This window comes from Macadamia integrifolia, chromosome 2, assembly GCF_013358625.1.
Source record: "Macadamia integrifolia cultivar HAES 741 chromosome 2, SCU_Mint_v3, whole genome shotgun sequence".
Taxonomy (NCBI): Eukaryota; Viridiplantae; Streptophyta; class Magnoliopsida; order Proteales; family Proteaceae; genus Macadamia; species Macadamia integrifolia.
This window is the reverse complement of record NC_056558.1, coordinates 37,668,130-37,692,949: the sequence shown is the minus strand read 5'-3', so window position 1 is coordinate 37,692,949 and position 24,820 is coordinate 37,668,130. Positions and strand designations below refer to the sequence as shown.

Genomic DNA, 24,820 nt, shown 5'->3' with positions numbered 1-24,820 from the left:
CAAGGGTATTTATGGCATTACAAGCTTTAATAAACAACCCGATTGAGCTTGTCTTCAACCTCTAGACACAAACATGGGAAGAAGAGAAAAATCCAGTTGGGAGAACCAAGGATTAAAGTATCGGTATCAATCGTCGTATCGGTCGGCCAAAATTAAGATGCGTATCGGAGGGTATCGTATCGTATCAGAGATACGCTAAGATACGCTAAAGATACGCATATAAATGGATAGGAAACACTTTTTATACACTTTTGCATAAAAAAATAATTAAAAAAAGTTATATATAACATGTATTATGCATAAACAGTAAATTGAGAGTATCGCACTAAAAATCCAAGGTTTGTAGTTGTCCCATAAATGTAAAATCCTTGTTCTCAACCTTGATTTCCACTTTAGTTAAAGAGAAAAATGGTTGGCAGCAACTTTGGAACAAAAACACCTCAAAAAATTATGTTTTTCTAAAAAATTACCCATTTTGGCCATTTTATGACCGTATCGGTGTGTATCGGTCGATACATACCGATACGTACATTTCACTTCAATTTTGAATTTTTCATAGAGTATCGGTACGTATCGGTGAGTATCGGTGCGTATTGGTGGTATATCGGTGCGTATCGGTGTGTATCGTAAGATACGTATCGATACAAAAGGGTTTTAAAAATTTCATGTCTCGTATCGGTTAGTATCGTATCGGTAAGGACCGATACGGATACGTATCAACCGATACGGTACGATACGGACCTATACTTTAAACCATGGGGAGAACTCCTTTGATCAATTTCTTTATGGCCTGCAATTTCAAGCAAAGGATCTCATCTCCCAGCTTTATCACCTACACAATTAGCCACTGGGAAATTAATAGGGAGACCTGCAAAAGAGATTGGCGATTACTTGTAAACCCGGTAATAACTAATAACTTATGGTTTGGTTTCACAGCCGAGAAGGAGTTTGAGGATGGGATTCCAGAGATCAAATTGCCTAGTGTAAGTTCCTTCAACGCAGATCTTAGGGTGATATGGAGAGGAAAGAGTCATTGAAATCAATCTTCAAGGGGCTTTAATACCATTAGAACAAACAAGGAATGGTAGAATAGAGAAAGAAAGATAGAATATGAGAAAGAAAAGGAGGTCTCGCATGGGAAGGGGGAGAGAGAGAGAGCACTATTTTTTCTTCAAATCCAATGCATTGGTTACTCAACAAGGAAACTAAGCAACTAGGAAATTTGAAATCCTACATATCTAGCTCTAACTAAAACTCCAATAAAAAAATCACAAAGAATCCTAAAATAGAATCTAATAAAATCCTAAAATATCTTACAAGAAGCTATTGATTTTACGCTACAAAGATCCACGATAGAAGCTATTTACTTACGAGTCTCGTTGAAAAATTTAGAGATTGCAAGAAGGATCTCCATATGGTCTTTATTAACCTAGAAAAAACTTATGGCAGAGTCCCTAGCCAGTTAATCTGGAAAGTACTAGAGAAGAGAAGTGTTTCAAATAAATATATGGACATAATTAAAGATATATATGATGGTGTGGTGATTAGTGTAAGAACCGTGGTGGGTTGGGGTAGTAAATTCCCAATTACAATTGGGTTATATCAAGGATCAACTTTAAGCCCTTATTTGTTTACACTTATCATGGATGATTCGACCAGAGACATTCAAGATCAGGTTCCTTGGTGTATGCTTTTTGTTGATGAAATTGTTTTGGTGGATGAGACAAAAGCAAGGATTAATGCCAAGTTAGAGTTATGGAGATCAACCATAGAGTCAAAAGATTTTAAAAGATAAGTAGAAAGAAGACACAGTATCTGGTGTGTAGCTTTAGTTACACTAGGACGGATAATGAGGTGGTGAAAATTGATGAGAGGGATATCCGTGAAGTGATTATTTAAGTATCTAGGCTCAATAAAAAATAAAGAAGGTGATATAGAGGATGTTATTTCACAGAGAATTTAAATAGTATGGATGAAGTGGAGAGTGTCTGGAGTGTTGTATGATCGACAATTCCTTTAAAACTTAAGGGATAATTTTATAGTATAGTCATACAACTAGCTATGATGTATGATGCAGAATATTAAGAAATTAATAAGCATCATATAAATAGACTCAGTGTAGCAGTGATGAGGATTTTGAGATGGATGAATGGCAAAACTAAGAATGATAAAGTAAGGAATGATCATATTAGAACTGATTTGAGTAACTCTGATACATCATAAGCTACAAGAAAATCGTTTGAGATGGCATGGCCATGTTCAACAGAGGCCTTTCGATGCTACAATATGGAGGAGTGATTTGATTCAGATTGAAGAAAGTTGAAACTAAGAACCGAGGGCAAACCCAAAATGACCTGAGGAGAAGTGGTGAGGAAAAACATGCATAGTTTAGGCCTTGTATCAAGTATGACCTCGAATATAGCTGATTGGAGGGCAAGGATCCATGTAGCCGACCCCATTTAGTTTGGGTAATGCTGAGTTGTTGTTGTTGTTGTTGTATCCTAACAAAAACCAAAGACCCAAATTTTGTCCCGATTCTTGATCAGGGTTTTCAAATAGATTCAGCACAGTCCAAGGAAGTGCTCCTACATCAGCAAGTGGGTGCTGCTAGAAGTCTTTATAGCATGTAAATCTTTTGGTGAAAGGTCTGAAACCCTAATCCTAAATCAGATTAGAGTAGAATCTTGAAAAGACTTGGGCTGTGTTTGGTAGTCATCTATTAGAACGTTTCTGGTGTTTTTTCGTTTACGGGAACACAAAAACGGAATCTTTTGTTTGGTGTAGGCAGTTCGTTTTAGTGAAATGAACAGGGAAAAACGGAGATGTTGGAACATGGTTAACCTCGGAGAAACATTCCATTTGAAACAACTTGGGGGTTTCAAAGTAAAGTGGTTATAAATTTACTTTGAGACGTTATAACCTCGAGAAAATGTATTCATCATCTTTACACGCCTTACGAGAAAATGTATACATCATCTCTCGTTTTCTAACTTTACTTCTGAGAACAAAGCACTTGAAATTCTGAAGGTGGTCACTTCACAAAGCAGTAGGACATTAGATGGAACTAAAGCTATTGTATTCAGTACTCTCGCCTTTACTTGTGCTATCGTTACTGGAACATCATATAATCTGCCACTTTCAATAGTTCGCCCCAAATGAATGGAGGGGGTTTCCATTGAAATATCAATTCATGTTGCATGCTTCATCCTATTCTAAAGAGAAAGGCAATGAGATCATTACCACTCAGATCAATTCCTGTTGCATGCTTCATCATATTCTAAAGAGAAAGGCACTGGGATCAATTCCTGTTGCATGACTGTCCTTTGGGGTGGATCTGAAGTCACTGAGATCATTGGCACAGTTTAGTTCGCAGCTGCAATTGTTCTTATTGCCTGTTTCTGAAACAGTTTCCGAAACAAGTTTACCAAACACCATTTCTTAGACAAAAAAAGGTTTTCTAACACAAACGGAAAATTCTGGTTTCGCCATGAAACGTTTTCCAGAAACATTGCCAAGTGCAGCCTTATGAAGAACAGTAACTCAAGAACTACCTAAATGTCCCTGAAACTTGGGTCGAGTGAACTCTGTGATTAGATCTTTGATGGCTAAAGAATGACAGATTTCTCAGGTTAATATAAGGGTACGATTGAGTCTCATATGAGTTTAAACCGAAACAGGGTAGGGGGTCTGTAAGTGGATCACAGAGGGTATAAGACTACAGGTTCATGGATTGAACTGAAAGGTATCGATAGCTGCACCCTAACTGTAAAATATGAAATCCAAATGAGCAATATTCTGGAAGATATGAAGAAATAATAATAGCCAAATAGAGTTCCAAAAACAGAGTATAGGATGTATGTAAAATTGATCTATATCAGATAACGAAAACCAAAACTTTCTGACCTGATTTGGTTGGAGAAAAAATGTAGTACACAGATAAAAACCAGAAAAGTAGTAGACGAAGATGGGAATCAACCGATGAAATTGGTTTAGGATTTCCACCCAACCCCTTGAAGAATAAAGGACCATTACCCAGTGCTGGTCCCACATAAGCAGGGTCCTGGGAGGGGTGAGTTTGGAGTTGGTCCTAACTCCTAACCTTTGGCATTTTTGCACAAATTGGCTACCCTCAAGACTCGAACCTTGGCATTTGCCCTGGAAGCTTAAATCTTTTACCAATGCTCTAAGCAATGATCCCTCCCAACCCCTTGCGTAGTAAACAGATGCAGCTTTCTATTCATCAGAAAATTGTATCTCTATAGCCTACATCAACCCCTATTTATATAATGGGGTTTCAGCCTAGGCTGTGGTGAAAAAACCAGTAACTTTCTAAATTCTGAAATAGAAACTACATGAAGACAGAGAAAATGCACAAAATAGAAACTCAACTGGGAAGCTTCTAGAGCCACCATGTAGCAACAAAACAGATCAAATTATAAGCTACTTAAAAAAAATATAGGCTGCTGGTTGCTGGAATCAGATAATAGAGAAAGGTCTTCTAGAAACAGACCCCACACTAGGGTTTTCTTGCCTTAGATTTCTTAGCTGCAGCATCACCTTCGCATAAAAAAAATTACCAGAAAGCTAGTCAATCTTGCATGCATGATAAGTGTGTTCCAAGTTAACAATTCTCTATCCAGCCAAGATAACTAAATTGAAAGTTAATAACCAAATTCTATCATATTTGATTTCAAAAGTTGTCCTCACAGCACAAAGATAGGTCACAACATAATTAGCACACCTGATCAATATCAAAAGAAACACCAAGTTTCTGAAAGCATGAGATGACAGCCTTGGCAGTTCCAGACGTATCCAATTTGCTTGCCTGATGAGACTCCATCACCTGAAGATAGTAATAAATCAAATATGGTTATTAAGATACCAATAACAATTCAACTGAAAATAACCAATAGACTAATGCAACTCTTTTTATCATATATAAAACCAAGAGACCATCGCCAACACCATTATCTTTTTATAAGCAATGACAATAGCATTATTGAAAGCATAAAAGATATAACAGTACAAAGTTATAACACATTGACCACTATGACAACAACAATGTCAACAATTACAAAGAACCCCAAAGATCCAGATCTGGGGGATCTGGAGAACTCGGCGACACAAGATCCAGATCTGATAGGCGATTTTGCCAGTGGCACAACATCTCTCCAGAAACTGAGTTGCGGCTCAAAGTCACCAGATCAGAGGCTTGACGGTAGAAAGAAGTGCAAGGGAGTCAGCAAGGGTGGATCACGAGCTCCCGTTATGCGACAAAAGAGGAAGAAGGGAAAGGGTGATAGGGAGAGGGAAAGAAAAGAAAGAGTGGAGGAAGAAGAGAGAGGAGGTACATAGGGAAAGGATGAGAGAAGGAGAAGGAAGGGTGAGAGAGAGGGGGGGAGCCAGCCCAGCCTCATGGCCAGGCTGCTCCCAGTGGCTGATGAAAAAGGGTACTTTCTGAGAAGGGCAATCCATGAATGTTAATGCCTTGTAATATGAGAAAACTCTATGGTCCCTGAACTTTGGATGATGCCCAAGGTATAATGGTTGCACAATACTCCTCAACTATTATGTCTTCAAAGCCTTCTCTGAGAAAGATCCAAACCCATTTATATAAGGAAAAGTTCAGCTCTAATGGAGGTCCTCTCGCCAATAGGACCAGCATATGCTTTCAGTGCATCACCTGAAGACGATCTCATGATACCCCTCAGGCCCTCCCGCCTGAGGGCCTGTGATGCGGATCCAAATCCCAAGGGCTGAAATCGGATCGCTTAGGGCCCACTTAAACACTCAATAAAACAAAGGCAACACCCAATAACAATTGTATTGAAATAAAGCTTCAACTAAATGGCAGAATTGTAATTAAGCTGAAGTTTCCAATGAAGGTGGCAGTTTTGTAAATAAATAGAACTTTAGAAGGGAGTGGCAGACTTGTAATTAGATGGAACTAAAGGCCTAGGCTACAATATGCCAGTAAAAGGGTAATTTAGGACTAAGGAGAATAATGAGGAAGTGAAGGGCAATAAGGTCAAACCAGGGGTTAAATGCCCTAAACAGCAGTCCACGATTCTTCAAGCTTCTTCTCCTTGTGAGAACCAGAAATCAGCGGAAATAACCTTCGAACCAGACAAGTGAACTCATCAATGGGGCCTTCAATCTGGCTGAAACTCGTGGAAGGGTTCGATTATTCCAAGATCTACAGTCTCCAACCGATGGGTGTTCAAACAGAAACCAAAGAGAAAGCAACACTTCTGCAACTCAAGTCTAACGCAAAGACAGAATCAGATGTGAAGTTCTGGTTAGAACTTCCAGCAAAGATCAAATCTTCACTCGCATCCATGTAGAGGAAGTCGTTTCCATTAGAGGGATGAGTCCTTAAAACCTCAAACTGATCTGAAGTGTATCAGGACAGATTGATGGAAGAAAACTGTGGCTGCAAGTAACACCCAGAAAACAGAGTAATAGTATCTGTTAACGAAAACAGAAAAAGAAAAGAGAAATAGCAATAATAGCAGATCGATGGGGAGGGAGAAGAGGAAAAGAAGAGATACGAAGATTTCAGAGAGGGAGGAAAAAGAAGTCGGCAGTCATGGTTCCACACCCAAAAATTCTTCAACCAAGTGTTAATTCTTCAAAACTTCAAATCTGTCTCTTACTAGTGAATTACATGGCTTATAAAAGAAAACTCAAAGTATCAAAATGGTAACTAATTTAAAATGGAAACTAATATAAAATTAGAAGCTAACTAATACAAAAAGAAATTGTTTCTAAATCCAAAGAGAATCAAATCAAAAGATTTTTTTTTTTTCCTATGTCCATCGTGCAACTGCATCAGCCTGAGACTGGCCATAGTTGAACCATCCAAGGTCAAGTTTACAATGCGAAAAAATGGAGCTTCCCAAGAGACCTGTCTCATCCTGGGAATCCTGAAGCCATAGTTGTCATGGCACCAAGGCGGTGGAGGGTTGTCTAAGCACTTAGGCGAGAAGGCGCACGCCTTGAGGCGAACAAGACGACCAATTGTTATTTTTTATTTTCCCTATTTTCTAACATTATTTAGTAAGCTATATATACCTTGTATCATAAAAAATCAAGATTAAGCAACATCAAGTCATTAAAAATCAACATTTAGCCATATTAAATCATAAAAAATTAACATTAAGTCATATTAAGTTATAAAAAATCAAAATTTAGAGAAATGCTCTGGTTCTATAATAAGTTTGACTGGTCAAATGATATTATTTTTACATGAGACTTTTTGTATCAATTATAATATAAAATTAGCTTTCCAACAAGTCTAAGATTACTTAAATCTGAGTTGTAATGACAAAGTTATGTTCCGGTCAAACTTATTTTTAAATGCGCGAATGCTGTTAAAATCGCCTGAATGAAAATAATTTTATGGATATCAAAACAAAAAATGATTTTACCGGACTTTTGGTTTTTAGCAATGTTTTAACATAATAGAATTTATAAAATCTTCAATTGAGAAAATCTCCAGCATTTAAAAGTTGAAAATCGCCCCTATAACCAAAATCTATTTTTTCTTCTTGGACTGGGTGGTTGACTTTTTATCCTTTTGGAATTTGATTTTTAAACTATTTTTATTGGATTCAAATAGGGGGTATTTGCTTATTTATGAATAATATCTTAAGTAAATGAAATAACAAATGATCTTTGGCATAAATAAGTGCCCAAACACAAGCGGCATGCAGTGCAATAAGGCAACTGTCGCCTAGGCCCCAGGAAAACCGCCTAGACGCCTAGTCGTCGCCCAGGCGACGCCTTGACAACTATGCCTGAAGCTGAATACATTTTCCCTAGTCTGTAAAGAGGAAGGTGGATGAGACATCCCTAGACAACTGATCCACCATTCCTAATGAGCAACCCTTACTTTCACCTTCTCTATAACCGCAGCATCACTCATCTCTGAACAGACTTGTATTCCTTTCCTCCCAGATGCACCATAGAACTGCCGAAAGAGTAGCTCTCAAAGGAATCTCCACCTTGCTCCAAACAAGACCAAATGCCAAAACCCCATTAGTCCCACGACATCACTGGGGAAGGGCAATTCCAGATGGAACACTCCAAGGAAATGGAACCATATTCTCTTGCCGAAGGGACAATGAAGGATAAGTGATCAAATGACTCCCAATAATCCTTGCACATACGACATGGAAGGAGAAAGGCACCAACCTCCTCTACTCAACTGGAAAATAATCACGGAAACTTTTGTGGTAAATCTCCTGGTGTAAGACTTTACATTCCAGAGGGATATGAAATTTCCATAGAATTTTGTGAGGCATGGACATGAGTGTGCTCCGGATCCTCAGGACAAAGCAGATGGCACAGGGCCACAGACAAGACTTTGCGGAGAACAAAACATTGGAGTTTAGGGTACATACTGTGCTACTAGTCTTGAGAAACAAAAACATCCTGAAGAGAAAATCAAAGGCTTTGAACCAAAAATCTAGCTCTTTGTCTTTAGAGAAAATTGCAACGCCAACCCCTGAACTTTGGTCTTTATTCAATGCCACCCCTTGTACTTTTTGAAATAACAAAGACACCCCCTATTAATTTAATAAATACCAAATCAATCCCTGCCATTAGGGATCTCGGTTAAGTGATGGAATATCTATTAGTTATTTTTTTAAATACCCAAAACACCCCCACTTAATGTGACATTACTGACTTACCCTTGCCCTTTATCCTTCCTAAAAGAAACCCTAGTTTCCCTCTTCCTTGCTACCCAAAATTTTCGCCGAAGGATTTTGGGCACGAATCACATCCTCTTGGGCAGATGTTCTCCTAAGCCATAGATGGATGCTCTGTCTGCGATGAGATCTGTATGTATTGGTCCTTGAACACAAACATAGTGTCAGAGTTCGACTTCTCCAGTGAAGTGCTGAAAAGGACATCGCCGGTGGAGCGACGGGAGACGGTGAATCCAAAGGATGGTGTGGAGTGGAGGGTGAGGATTAGGTCGGAGCTTGGGATGGAAAAGTCCATGCTAGCAACCTGAGACTGCATCTGCAACTCCCTGACCTTCGTTGCCTTGGCACTATGAAAGAACTGCTCACGCGAGAGTGACCTAATATTCCTCATATACTGATCAAAGGGGACAGACCCTTCCCGAACAGCTTTATCCAATGTATAAATTACATCCTCAATAGCCAAATCCGCAGCTGTACACTCAAGCATCTGTCTGGAAAGCCCATCACAAAGCTCAAAAACCTCCTCAACCTCAACACTCTTTGCCTTCCCTACCCTCCTTCCATTCTCCCTCAACCATGACTCCAACATATCTGTATCTATCATAATCATCTGCAATTCCTGCTCCAAACCCTCCTCCTGAAACTTCCTCAACTCCTTCGACAGCAACTCATCTCTCTGTCTTAAAACCACCTGCAAATTAAACAACCCTTCCATTCCAGCCTCTCTGTTCTTCCTCAACCCCTCTGCATCAACATTTAACTTCTCCATAAGCTGATTAATCAAATTCCTCCGATAAATTTCACCCTGGTCCTCCATATGCTGTTGCTGTGGGGAAGGCGCTGGCGGAAAGAACCGACTGCCACCATACGGTGGGTGAACAGAGGAGGGCCTTGATGAAGAAAAAGAATTGAGAACAAGGTTTGGGGGAGGATTGGATCCCTGGGCTTGGGGACAAGAATAGACAGGTGGGTCATTGCCTAAGACATGACTGAGATTACGAACCAAATTGACAAGATTGGAGCTGGGGTAAATCCAGTTATGGAGATAAGGGTGTGAGACCAAACCAGAAGGATCAACATGTGAGTGTGGGCGTTTGATGATCATGTCACGAGTTGGAGTCACATAAACACAGGGAGGGTCTTCGAGGGTAGGATTCCATTAGCCAGATGACAACAGGGATGTAATACATGATGAATTGGTAGAAAGAGTTCTTAATCAATCTGAGATGAGCAGTCAATAAGTTCCTGGTGGGATTGAAGTAGATCAACTGAACTGAATAGCCATACCAACTGCTCCTTTAGCTCCATATCGATGAGATGGAGAGAAGAAGGAAGAAAGAAAGAAGAGAGGAAGGAGGACAAGAGGACGTGATTTGTGCCCAAAATCCTCCGGCAAAAATTTTGGGTAGCAGGGAAGAGGGAAACTAGGTTTCTTTTAGGAAGGAGAAAGGGCAAGGGTAAGTTAGTAATGTCACATTATGTGGGGCTGTTTTGGGCATTTAACAAAATAACTAACAGTTATTCCATCACTTAACGGAGATGGCTAACGGCAGGGATGGATTTGGCATTTATTAAATTAATAGGGGGTGTCTTTGTTATTTCGAAAAGTACAAGGGGTGGCATTGAATAAAGGCCAAAGTTCAGGGTGTGGCATGGCAATTTTCTCTTGTCTTATGCCATCTCCTAAAACCAAGGTTCCGACTGATACCCCTTGTCCCAATACTAGACACTGACTCACAGTTTTATTTGAAAGTCAGACAATGAGACATTAAACCATCATATCACACAAAAGAACAGGAACAAGGAAGAGGTTTATCTTATGCCCTGGAATGCAAAAATATTACACAAATAGAAAAGGATCCTTTTTATGGGACACCCACTTAGGTGATCATTAAAATTACACCTGACATTCATCATCAGAAGATGGTAATGCATCAAATATGTTTATCAAGACACCAATATTAATTCAAGTGTGAATAACTATTCTTAGACTAAAGCGACTCTTTTTCCATACAAAACGAAGAGATCATGGAACCTACATCATTATTTCACACACAAAAGAATGAGAAAAAAAAAAGTACCTTATTTTTCTGGAATGGGAAAATATAACATAGCTTTTCCCAATTACACCAAAATTTATCGTTAGCATTTTTTGAGTTCTACAGAAAATAGAAATAACCATTTTTATATTTCTAACTTCCTATCGGAATATTGCAAGAGATGGAACTAATATTAGTGTGAAATCATACCATTATCCTCCTTTGAAATGATATTCTGACCATCTCTCCCCCTCCTTCATGCTATTTGCTTTCCCCAGCCAATAATCTCCTTCCCCTTCCTTTAATTCCAGGGGGGGGGGAAGGAGAGGTATTGGTTACTCCCGTTCACAACCCACCCCTGCAAACAAATTTTCTTATTGTACCAACCAAACACTTTGAACTAAATTTCAATTCAGAACCTCCTACTGATACCAAGAGCCAACAAAGAGAGATGATGCTTGCAGTATTCCTAAGTATCTGAGAGGACATCTTGTGCAGGGTAATTTCTGTTAAATAGGAATCTTGTGGTGAAGAAAGGTTAATGAGGTTACATTTTTGGTTCGGTTTCAGTTTGTTGTCACAAAGGTGTTTTTAATGGGTTTGTCAGCCGAACCTAAAGCTGCTTGCATGACAAGAGATGTCCATGGTAAAGCCGCAGGACCTGCAGTCTATGGGCTCAGAAAAGTAGACCCTAAGAATAATAGAGTTGCTAAAGATTCAAAAGAAAGTATAAATATGAAAGGTGTTGAAGAATATAAGAATCTCATGTTATGAAGTTGTTAAAAAAGAAAAAAACAACATACCTATCGGGTAAAGGAGAAAAAAGAAACTACATTGAAATGATGAACTGTCAAGAAAGAATTGTTTTCTCTAACATCTAGGGATAGCACAGTGAATATCGATGTAAGTTTCGGAAGAGAAAATAGGTTCTTGATCCAAAAAGTGATTGCTAGTATTCAAGAAAAAAAAAAGGGGGAATAAAGAAAGAATCAAGGGCCTAACCAAAATTAAATAATACTGGAAAGACTTGATAATTGGATCCAATAATATAAGAAGAAAGTGAAATCACGAAGAAACTAAGATTGTATTAGCAGCTTTCAGTAAGGGTAGAAAATTAGATTGCATTATTTATTAACCAGTGAAAGCAAGAGATTAAGGAAGAACTCGCTGGGAAGCAGATTTAATCAGAAACAACAAGAACCTTAAAAGAAGCACTAATCAGAAGTAAAAATTCTATGAACAGCTTCAAACTGTCTTGGACCAAGCTAATACCTAAGAAGACAATGAGTGACCAAAAAATATTATTTCATAACAGAAACCTTACAGACCACACAATTTTGGTCCACCCAAGGCCCAAACCAAAAGACAACTCTTTGAAAAATGGTATTAAGCACAAAAGAATAATGAATAAAACCTGAAGGGAAAATATTGCAGCAGTTCACCCAGTCATTCATTCCCTTCCAAAGAAAAACATCAACCGAATGGTCAAATCCCACATTGATCTAGTGCAAACTGCCAAGCACACCCGATGATCTCAAAGCTTGGACAATGGACACCAATTAAAGGTAGGCCAGTTAATCGTTCTTTCAATCGAAGGAACTGAAAAGGCCTTATTACAAGAACCTGCCTGTTTCTTTCCGCAGACAACCTAATCATTTGCAAATGGTATGATTTCTCACACCACCCAGGCCCCATCTGAAGTAGGTTTCTTACTAAAAGTCACTTCTTCTATTATCTAATTCTAAGTTTCTAATATAAGAAAGAATAAAGGACGTGAACCTGGGCAGGTTGTCCGACACAACTAAAACTCTTTGAAGTCATTGGACTTGACACATTTAACTATCCAAAACTACCCTATTAAGACCAGACTTCTTAAAGACTTTAACAACCCTTCCTAAACTATATTACTAATCAAAACCAGCGGCCATCTAAAATAGTTCCAACTAAACCCAAAGACTTAAACTTGTTCCCATAAATTCATCCTATAATAATAAGTCTCAATGAAAGTCTAGAATCCTCCAACCATTCTATAAAAGGGACTGCCTGTAAACATTGGAAGCAAGTTGAATGAAAGATTCTCATGTTGCTACTGCTAATCTTAGTACTTGAAGGTGCCTATTCCCTCAACAATATTGGATTAGACCTTGAACCAAGGCATGTCCAAGGAGCTGGACTCCACCCATTCTCAGACAATGATATCCCACCCACTTATAGTCCCCATATTACCATCTAAACACCCTACTCATCTACTGCAGTCCTAATATTTCTGCCTACACTAGGTGCTGCTTGGCATGGTAATGTAGAAGTAGGTTACACTAGGCAACTACCCCCAATGAATTACAGCCCCAAACCCAAATCAAATAGGACTCTTGAATGAGCTTGACAAGTACAGCATTAGGAGCCGAAAATACCAAGGAAAGATCTCAAAGAATGTTTAAACTAACAAGAAACAATTCAGAAACAAGAACCAACAGCTAAAAGACAAAACCCCAGGAGAGTGAAGCCTGCGGCTAGGGTCTAATGGGGATACCTGCAGCTGGAGCTAGGCTTCTCTGATGGGGCTCAAATTCAGGTCGATTGTAGACCTTAATATGAAGATCAAAACCTCCAAAGATGAGGGATTCTGCCAGCTGGTGAGAAAGATATGCAGTTTCTTCATTTCAGGCATTGGAGAGAGAAAATTGAAAGAACCTTCGAGAACTGCAGCTAGACCCTTGGACAGCCTTAAGAAGATGATCGAGTGATCCTTTGACTGTCTAGAACACACCCCTAAAAGGGTTTTGTAAACCTGAACTCTGAGGTGGAAGTATGGGGATCGATGGTCTTCAAGAATGTAGCAACTTGCTGGTCGATTCTGATCTTCAAGGCTTTAAACAGTTCTGAATTCACTTAGGTTGATGATCACAGTAAATAGCGACTGAACAGTAAATTAAAACAAAAAAAGGAAGAAAGTAACCAAGAGAATTGTGGGTGGAGTTGGCTATCTCAGCCTGGGCATCTCACCCACAGCTATCTCGGCTGTTTAGAAGCAATTGACTGCAATCTTTGTTTATTCCATTCTGAAATTCTGAGTACAAGAGCTCCTCTATAAATAGAGGGCAGAAACTATGCTATTAGCAGTCACATTAGAACTAGGAGTTGTACTCCTACTAGGACTAACATTAGAAACCTAGTCAACTTAGGAAACTAATTAGTCACTGACTACTAGCCACTAATGGGCTTCCTTACAAGTAAATCGATGGCCACTAATGGGCCTTACTGAATTATAAATCGATGGGCCCAATGGGCCTTTATTAACTAATGAATAAATTAAATTAACACTTAAGTGGCTGACTTGACTTAAGTGGATCAATGGGCCCATCTTGCTGGCCAATGGGCCTTTAATAGATGGAGATCGACCCAGCCTTAAGGCTGGGTCGATGGCTGCTTGGCTGGATCTCCCTCCTGCAATATTGTAGCCTATGATGGGGATTTACATCACATGGGCTACATCACCACCCTCCAAAATGATAGAGCTAAGACGAATTTCCCTTCTGCTGCAATTATGAATAATTTTCAGCATCCAATATCAAAGTTATTTTGCAGCCTAGACCATGATAAAAATTATGTTTGAAATTCTATCTTCTTTTTAACATGAACCATTACTGAATCCTTCCCTCAAGAGGTCAGTCTCTTTTAAGTCTTCCATCTTCAGAAAATTTGAGTCATTTAAGAGTTCCTCCAAACTTTGAAAGTTTATTGACCTACTCCAACAAAATGCTGTCATTTATAATCCATAATTCCAAATTCATTATTTCATGATCTTCTTGATAATTAAAGACAAGAAAAAAAAAAAAACTCTGGTCATTGAAATTATAGGACTTTGATTGATGCTTTCTAGCAATAGAAATGGTATTATGCACTAATACTTAAAAGAGCATCCCAATGCACAAGGCTCCCGCTACTGCAGGGTCTGGGAGGGGCAAATGTACGCAGCCTTACCCCCTGCTTCGCAGGAGAGGCTGTTTCCAAGTTTCGAACTCGCAACCAACACATTGCAAACTTGCAATAGCACAACTAAACTGTTGCGCAAAGGCTTGCCCACTAATATGCACTAATGCTTATATACATTTTTTGTGGGTCAGCTACAACTTCTACTCAGGAACAAATTGTGAAGCTCCATCCAAATAATGGAATACTCAAAGGTGTGGAGAACCAATTCATGAAAAATATTGTTACCTGTAGGCTATAGCCTGCGAAAGCTCCAGGAAACTGGTCAGCCATAATCTCCATGGCTGCAAGAAATGCAACAACCTATGGAAACCAACCAAATCAGATTTCTTTGGGGATGAGAAACATAGTCAAAATGAATCCCTTAACTAAAACCAAATGATGGGTTGTAAGCACCTGTTTTCCCATTTGTGGAGAAATTACTGCATAAACTTTTGAGTCTTCAACAGTCTTATAGAGCCTCTCCCTGTCTCCACCAGTAGTTCCAATCACAAAAGGGACACCCACTTTGCAATATGTCTCTGCATTGTCTGCATATCAAAGAGAAAAATAAAAGAGAGCAAGTAAAGAATAAGATCAATAATGGATTTTCAATACCCATCTAGAACCTCAGTGAAAGAGGAATGGTTCAGACTGGAGAAAATCGATAGCCAAGTCATAAGTGATCAGATCTAGCCCAAATCCTATCAAATGGTCTATTAAGGATGAGTATTGACTCTTTCAACTTTGATACGAATCCAATGGTCAGATCTAAAAATATCAAGGAGTCACAAAAGCACAAGTCTTCAAATAGCAATCAGATTTAGCAAGTAACAGAAAATAGCACGTAGAATCAAGAATAGTAAGTTAAAAAAAATTAGAAACAAAAATTGGATTTAGGAACTAATGAGAACAGAAAACAGAAAATAAACTTCAACAATTAGAAACTTGTAACAATAGAAACTGAGGTAGAAGTGCTGCTATAACAGAACTCAAAGATGGGCAATAAAGCGCTTACAGAAGTTGAGAATGATGGACTGAGGTGGAGGCTATGTCAACACTAGAAAGTTTGATCTGAAAATTGAATTAAGAACAAAACAGAATCTGAACTTGTATCCACAGTAAGGGTAAACAACAGAAAAGTGACCTTGAGAAAGAGAAGAAGAAAGATAGAAGAGAAGGATGTGGACTAGGCCTCTCAGGCTCTCACCTAGAACTTGACTAGCATTTCACCACTACATCTTGGCATCCCACCAAGGCTGCTGCTGCATCTCACAGGAGCTGTCTATTTCTCATAGAAGAAAACAAGCATAATGCTAAGAGTTTGTCAAAATTGTGGGGGGAGGTCTGTCCCTTCTCTTTATTTATAGCTAAAAACCAGCTTAATAGGGAACCGGCAATGCGTGGAGTTCCTTAAAACTGAAGTTGTCTCAAAAAAAAAAAAAAAAAAAAAGCTCTCTAGAAATCAACAGAATAGAAACTATAAGGCTGGAAATCTGGAATTAATTAAACCTTTCCAGCTGTCTAGAAACAAAAAAGTATAAAGAAATAAAATTGAAAACAAAACCCTACGATAGAGCTAAGAAGCTTGAACCATAGGGGCAAGACACAGGAGAGGCGTTGAGGGGGCAATGCTCATTAGTCCCACATCGGCTAGGGAGGAAGATACTGAGCTATTGATAAAGGGTGGCCTCTTTACCACGGCATGACGCGTTTTAAATCCGTGAGGCCCATGGGCCAAAGCAGTCAATATCATGCCAAGGGTAAGGGGTCGGGTCATTACACAAGAGGCTTGGACTATCAACATTTATGAGTCACACCCAACAGATGTATCTATAGAGTCGATCTACTTGGCCACACACCACAAATAAAATTTTCAAGTACTCTCCTTCTACCAAAACAAAAAAAGTAGGAATCCTCTAAATAAAAGTTGAAAGAAAATTACCATTAACAGCATCAGGCACAGTATAGTCAACAACAATCAGATTTGGGTGTTCTTCAAAAATTGATGAAAGAATGCCCTCTCTTTCAGAAGGACCGTAAATCTGAATATTCTGCCCACCTACTTGCACAATTTGACCAGACTCTGCTTCAGTGCTGAATGATACAGGAACTAACTGAATTCCAGCAGAGACTGCTGCTTCTATGACAGCCCTCCCCATTTTACCAGCACAGCTGTTCACCTACAGAAAATTACAACCACCACAAGGCCATGAAATGTATTTGACAAACTTCCATGTGAAGAAATAAAATTTAGCAGCATTAATTCTTGAGAAGATACATCAACATAAAAATAGAATGTCAATAGAAACAAATTTTATCATGTCAGAAGTTATTAATTTCAATACAACAACAACAAAAACAAACTCAACCTTAACCCAACTGAATGGGGTCGGCTACTTGGATGCTAAGAAAAAAAAAAAGATGATGATGATGCAAAAATTGGAGATGAGAATAAAAGAAAAGAGGCCCAGCCCAACAAGTCAGAAGAATGTCAGCTACATGAATCTTTGCCCTCCAATAGGCGCTATTCAAGGTCATACTTAGGACAACACCGAGACTATGCTTCATTCCTCACTACATCACCTATGCTCATTTTAGGCCTGCCCCTATGTCTTTTAGCTCCTTCAATCTGAATATGGTCGCTCCTTTTTATTAGGGTGTCCTTGAGCCTTCTTTGAACATGGCCAAACCACCTCAAACGGTGTTCGTGGAGCTTGTTATTGATCGGGACAACTCCCAACTCAACTCTGATATGATAATTTCTTATTTTATCCTTCCTAGTTTTTCCGTGCATCCATCTTAACATCCTCATCTCAGCTACACATAGCTTCTCTATATGACACTTCTTATCTGCCCAACATTCCGCCCCATACATCATAGCTGGCCATACAACAGTCCACTAGAATTTTCCTTTAAGCTTTAAAGGGATACGTCGGTCACACAACACTCCAAACACACCTCTCTACTTCATCAATCCCACTTTAATTTTCTATGAAACATCATCCTCTATAACACCTTCTTCATTTATGGTTGACCCCAGGTATCTAAAATAGTCACTTTGCGGATTCTCTCTCTCCTCAATTTTCACCATTTCATTATCCATCATAGAGTGGCTAAAATTATACACATAATCAATCTTCGATCAACTAATCTTAAAACCTCTTGTTTCCAAGGTTGATCTCCATAACTCCAACTTAGTGTTAATCTCTGCTTTAGTCTAATCCATTGAGACAATATCATCGACAAAAAGCATAGACCAAGGGACCTCATCTAGAATGTTATTAGTTAACTCATCCATGATAAGCGCTAACAAATAGGGGCTTAAGGCCGATCCTTGATGTAACCCAATAGTAATTAGGAATTTCTTGCCTTGACCTCCCATAGATCTCACACTAGTCACCACTCCCTCATATATGTCCTTAATTATATCCAAATATGCGCTCAATACCCCTCTCTTTACGAGGACATGCCGAATTAACTTTCTAGGGATCATGTCATATGCTTTTTCTAGATCAATAAAGCCATGTGTACATCCTTCTTGTGGGCGCTATAACTTAACATAAGCATCCGTATTAGGTAGATAGCCTCTGTTGTGGATCTACCTGGCATAAAACCGAATTGGTATTTCGAGATCTTTGTTTCTCTTCTCAGGGAAGCTTCAATAATCTTCTCCCAAAGTTTCATGATATGACTCGTTAGTTTTATACTTCTATAGTTAATGTAGCTCTGAATATGCTATTAATTTTTGTAGATTGAGACAACCATGCTTCTCCTCCACTCATCCGGTATCTTTTTTTGTTCATAATCATGTTAAACAACTTGGCTAACCACTCAACCCCACATACTCCAAGAGTTTTACACTTCAATCTAATAAAATATTGCACCCAACAAAACTTGTAAACAATTCAGTACAAGCGAAAGATAATTTGCACAAGTGTGAGGAATTATATAACAAGAATAGGTGGAGAATTTGTCAAATTGTTTAGGAAAAGACAGAACAAGATCAGACCATTCCAAAGGAAAACTGTAAATTAGCATCACATAGATGCAGATATGAGAGTCAGAATCAGATACTTATGGGTCTCATGGAGAATATTTTCTGAAATTTCACTTAGATAAAAAGAAGTTATCCAAGAACATCAGACACCTACAACCTATGTGCTGAAAAATATACCGGCTAACAGCCCTTGAACTAGCGCAAGAGATACATGGCATTCTATTCATAACCAGAAAGGAAAAATGATGAGAAAGTAATTTAGAAGCATTATAATTAAGTACGATTGCGTTTAGGTGGGATGGCCTGGAGGTGTTACATTGCCTTGTTTCACTTCTTTTCTTTATATTTTCCTCTTTTCCCTTCTCTCTTTTTTTCTTTTGGGACAGATCCAAGTAGTGACCCTATTCAGTTGGAAAAAGGCTGAGTTATTGTTGTTGTTGTTTTTATAATTAAGTACGACATGTTACAAGTTCTAATTGTTTTTATTTATTAGTTGGTCTGGGTTTTCTTTGCTGGAAATGGATTTATTTTGTAAATGAGCTACCACCAAATATACAAGCACGTAGTTTAGTTTAAGTAAGTCAGTCTTTTAAAGAATCTAAGATAGGTAAGAAACAAATCATGTAGGAAAAACAACACTCATATTTTAAGATTAATAATACTATTCTGTTCCTTAGTTTCATAAACATTGTAAGGCTTAACAAATCCTGCACACAATGGACAGGTGTTATTTGCTTATTTTCTGCTGCTGTTTTTATATGCTGCCATTCATTCTTCAATCTATGGCTGCTATTTATAAGAAAATTATTCCCAGGTCAGATGCTTCAACTTCACAGTATCATGTACTTGAGATATCTTTGCAGCTGTTTAGTTGAAAATTGTTAGAAGTTGATTTCGACCCTAAGGCCTTCAGATAATATCAGAACCTCCCCGTTTAACCCTCTCTCAAATTGTACACGGAATATGAAAAGTACGAATACAAAACCCCAATAACTTTAAAATTGAATTCTTTTTTTTGGTAACTTTTTATTTATTATTTTCTCCTTTTTTTGGTTTTTCTTGAGGGGGTCCACCATATTCAGTAGATCTCATTCTCATCCCAAGCTAATCATCCTTCCCTTTACCCTCCTCTTCCCCGATGGTAACTGTATTGGTTGAATATCTCCAGCAGTACATGATATCTTTATTGTTGGCAAAACTGAATGACACATGCTTATAAATGATGCTTCATGTCCACCGCTGAGTTCCTCCCCAGTCCAAAGTTCAACTAATTTTAGTTATTCCACTATGATGTTCCTTGCACCCTAATCTGTCTAGTAGCAGCAAACTTCCTCTTTATAAAAAAAATATCTGTTCATTTTACAATCAATGTTAATTGTTAACACTTTGGTTTCATTTATGAGGATGCTGCTTGAATCATATCATGTTCATGAATTCAGAGTGCAGCTTAACAACACCTCTTCCATATCTCTCCCATAGCAGCATCTGAATTTACTCTAAGGAAACCATGGGAAGTAAAATTCCAGGATGAAGTAGGACTGACAGCCTTACGGTTAACATATTTCAGAGGATATCCAACACATGGATGAACATGCCTCAGTTTGAGCACTCACTTCGAGGCTTTACTGCACAATCAATCGATGAATGAAGAACAGGATGACAAGCCCTAAACACTAAGTTGTTTTCTTGATTTCCCATATATCCAAATAAGTGATCACCAGTGGAGGAGATCAGAACACCCCAGCTGTTGAAGCTCACTAGCAAAATAACTCATCAAAATAAGACCAGATACAACTCACTCTTTTGAAGGAATAGCTTGAACCAAAAGTTTCCCAATGAACAGTATATGAAACAGAGAAAATTGAATATACTGTTGTCTTTGGATCAGATTTAAAGCTGGGTAAAGATAAAGAACATCATGTTTCCTTTGTTTAAGAAGCTAGTCTTTCTGCCAGGTCCTCTTCAGAGAACTTCCATAGGACAGATTTTTGTTTTGGTGCAACGTTTAATCCTCCATATTTTTTGCTTTCTATATGGACTCGTCAATTTGCCTCCCCTCCAAATTGCACATTACCATCTATCAACTTCTTTATTGCCAGATGATGTGCAGACTGACCTTAAGGCTTCCTGTTTCATGGAGTGCCGATTTTTTTTTTTTTTTTTTTTTCCCTTAGCTCCATTCAGTCTCCTGGCAATTGAGGAAAAAGTTTTTATCTCTACATCTGATAACAAAGATCATAACAAACTAGAGTTCTAAAAGCACCATCAGTCAACATGTACAACCCGTCTGTGTCAATCTGTACTACCCATGCACAAATGCAATTGTGCTCTTTGTGCTATTTGTACTTTGACAGACACACAGAGAGAGAGAGAGAGAGAGAGAGAGAGACTAGTATTCACTTGTCTGACTGCATCTCTGCACTCGGGCATCTGTGATGACCACTATGACTGCTGGCACCAAGGATCTGGGGAGTGCTGTAGAAGAGGGAAGGGAAGCATGACAAGATTTCAGCGAGACCCACAAGGCTAGGGGAAGGAATTAGGAAAAAAAGAAGAAGAAGGAAAGAAGATTATGCATATATGATTAAAATAGCCATTTTGAAAAGTCGTGAAACTTTTTGATACAGAAGTATCATTTTTTGCAGGAACAATTGAAACCTTAAATTAAGGAAAAACTAATATTGAAGACAAACTTTAGAGAGAAAGTAAAATTCTGGATTAGAAACCTAACTGATTAGAGTTGATGGACTAAAATAAGAGATCTTCCTTTTGTTAGTAGCACACGTCAAAAATAAAAGAGGATCCCATTCATATATTGTTGCAACATGAAGTTGCAAAAACAAGTCTCCCTATTATCTTGGATTGTTTAAGAAGAAATGAGTGGAACCAGTGAGGATGAATTTTACATCCTGGCCGCCAGATCATTACTAGTCTTAAAGAAGATACCCTGTGGACTTTGGTCCTTCGGTGGTATCTATTACATGGTGCTTGTGGAAAGAGAAGAATAGGTGCAGACTTGAAAATAAATCATGGGATACACAAATGTTTCTTCTACTATTGATTCCTTCAACCTAAATTTGGCTTCTATATTGAGAGGATGGGATGACAAGATAGATACTGTATATTTTGTAAAGAAAGTGTAAAGAAAGTGCATTCTGATACTGATGCATCAAAAGTTTTTGTTTTCAATTGAAAGAAAAAAATGAAGAAATTTCCAATCAAATAATAACTCACGTGTTATATGTCTTTTGAGTCAATTTCCCAAGGAACACCAATGCCTTCAAATAAATTGTATTAAAACAAAATTCACAAGCTACTATTTTGTCACCTACACTCAAGAACAACTTATGTAGCATAAGCATAGTTTTCAAGATGTCACTTTGGCGTCCATGAGATTTTCTGGGCCTAGGCGATTGTCGTGACGTCGTCTTAGTGCAAGGCGCCTCAATATGGTGTCAAATCAGGTTTGGCACTTATTTATGCCAAATATCGTGTAAGTAAATGATTTTCATTTACTTAAGATATTATTCATAAAAAAGCAAACACCACTACCCCCTATTTGAATCCAATAAAAATAGTTTAAAAATCAAATTCCAAAAGGATAAAAATTTCAACCCCCCAGTTCAAGAACTGGATATTTTGTTGTAAGGGCAATTTTCAACTGTCAAATGCTGGATTTTTTTCTAAAATTTGAAAATTTTTCATTAATCTTATCATGGTAAAACATTCCTAAAAACCAAAAGTGCAGTAAAATAATCTTGGGTTTGTTGGGAAGCTGGTTGTATGCTCTACCTAATAAAAAGTCTCATGTAAAAATAAAATCATTTCACCAATCAATCTTACCAAAGAACAAGAATATTTCTTTAAATGTTGATTTTGATGACTTAATGTTGATAATTTATGAATTGATGTGATTTAATGTTGATTTTTGATGACTTTATGTGGCTTAATATTTATTTTTTTTAATATAAGATATAAATAGCATACTATATAACGTTAGAAAAGAGGGGAAATAAAAAAAAACAAAAAAAAACAATTGGGCACCTTGATTGCCTAGGCAATGCATAGGCGCCTAAGCACTTAAGCATCCCTACACCGCCTTGGGTCACCTTGCCTCCTTGACAACTATGAGATTAAGTGACCACAAGAAAACATGAAAACTTATAAGTTACTACATAGAAAAACTAGATCAACAAACGAAATAGAAGACATTAGACGTACAGAACCCATGATATTGATGTCTTGAAGGAACTCAAGTGCAATTGACCAAAGTAGTCAAACCATTTGAGTCCACACAACAAGGTTTCAATAGCTTCACAGAAATATAGTTGAGTCGATGTAAGGCATACTGCTTTGAAATATTGCTTAATTTTAGCATTATAGATCAAACAGAATTTATATACTCTATAAAGTGAAAATGGATCTCGTTGCCAAGACTCTATCTTTGAGAAATCACATAAATTTGCTCCTTTCATTACTATGTCTCCAGTCTCCACCAGCTACAATATTGTTATTTTGCATCAGAAACACTCAACTTCCTTGAAATAGAAGTACATTTAACAATGTCATCAAGAAGTTTAACAACAACAAAGAAATTCCGAGGCAGATTGATGAGGATAATGGCAGATTTATTGAAGATTTGACTCCCAAATATGTAGCGGATGCGACTTATTTCAAGGGAGCTGAAAATCTTGTAGATTCCGTTATTTCTTCAGAGGAAGAGACAGAGTTGAATCATAGTGAGGAGGTGATAGACCAAGTTGAGTTAAACCATAGTGTGGAGGTGACCCATCAATCTAATAATATAGAGGATATACATTTGGACTTTTCAAAGGAAGCACCAAAGTCGAATGAGGACGGTGGCGTTGCAGTCTTTAGAAACTTGACCCATCCAATAGTGAGAAGCTTTCTACAAAAGATTCATCGCATGAAAAGTGCCCCGAACTTTCTTCGTTCGTGTGATTGGGCTTCTTAACTCTTTCATGGCATTTTTTCCTAATTGTTGAAGCTTTTTCTTTTTATATGAATTGTGTTACAGGGTTTGTCCTGTTTCATTTAGGGACCTCTCAACCTTTCTTTTGGTCTGCCCAAAGAAAGTTGTAGGGGTTGCCTTAATTTGTATTGTTACATTTTTATTTTTCCTTAATACATACAAGTTACCTATCAGAAAAAAAAAAAAAAAAAACCACAAAGAGATGTCTTACTAGAATCATAGGCATGTCTGTAACAACATTCATAGATTTCTACATAAATTAGATCATTTCCATTGCCAGATACTAAAAATTTAACAGTCCACCATATTATTTACATTTCACAACAAATGCAAGAAGAACAACTTGACCAGGTAACAAAATCATCAAGAAATATGCATCTAGGAACTAGATTACATTTCAAACTGTAATATAATGTAAATATATCAATGCTTCTAGAAGAAACAGTAACACTAATCTTTAGTACCATTATTGGAAACCCAAGATTCTGTTCGGCCGCTGTCTTCGACACTGAGCAGATTTGCAGTGACAGTCTCCTCTTCGTGAGATGAATAGGATTACTATACCGTCCCTGGCTTTGATGGAACGGCACAAAGTTTTCTTGCCGCAATAGGGTTACTGGAGCTTTAAGCGCAAAACCCATTTCTCTATCGTCTGACAAGGCAATGCCATAATCAGGATATCAGTTTTTATTGAAAAAAAAAAAATCAAAAATCCAATCACATATGATTAAGATTTCATAGGGGAAAAATAACAGTTATTCCTTTCTACATTTCACTTGCGCAGAGCATCATAACTTGCAAATTCAGATCAAAAACAAAATCCCACTTGAGAAACCAACAGAACATCCGAGTTCCTGAGCAGCCAACAACAAAAAGAACATAATTTTTACTTCCCTAAACAAAGATAACTCACCTCAGTCGCCTAAGTTCAAGTGCTATCTGTCGCTGCTGCTCTCAGTTGCTCTAGAAGAATAAAAACGGAGTTGTCAGGCCTCCGGACTATAGAGAGGAGGACTATGCTACTGTACTATGGTTACACGCCGAGACCGAGATGGGTGACTCGTTGACAGTACAAGTCCACAAGACTACAAAGTAACCCGATGGA

At 38.0% G+C, this 24,820-nt stretch overlaps 1 protein-coding gene and 1 pseudogene across 3 annotated transcripts in view; both read right to left on the bottom strand.

The window, feature by feature from the left end:
* The window catches only part of LOC122093689 (4-hydroxy-tetrahydrodipicolinate reductase 2, chloroplastic-like), a 28,591-nt gene extending 3,801 nt beyond the window's left edge, over window positions 1–24,790 (bottom strand). For 2 of the 3 annotated variants that reach the window (XR_006144534.1, XM_042664100.1), the window contains exons 1-6: window positions 24,629–24,790; window positions 24,180–24,367; window positions 16,668–16,905; window positions 15,140–15,273; window positions 14,972–15,046; window positions 4,742–4,843 (exon numbers count right to left, since the gene is read on the bottom strand). Coding sequence is in view for 2 of the 3 variants with exons in the window: in XM_042664100.1 (XP_042520034.1) it covers window positions 4,742–4,843; window positions 14,972–15,046; window positions 15,140–15,273; window positions 16,668–16,905; window positions 24,180–24,356 (726 nt within the window). In the remaining variant the exon portion in view is untranslated. The remainder of the gene's footprint in view (window positions 1–4,741; window positions 4,844–14,971; window positions 15,047–15,139; window positions 15,274–16,667; window positions 16,906–24,179; window positions 24,368–24,628) is intronic. The other variant, XM_042664091.1, reaches the window with a different exon arrangement.
* LOC122091003 lies at window positions 8,809–9,904 on the bottom strand (annotated as a pseudogene).
* Window positions 24,791–24,820: the final 30 nt, after the last annotated feature.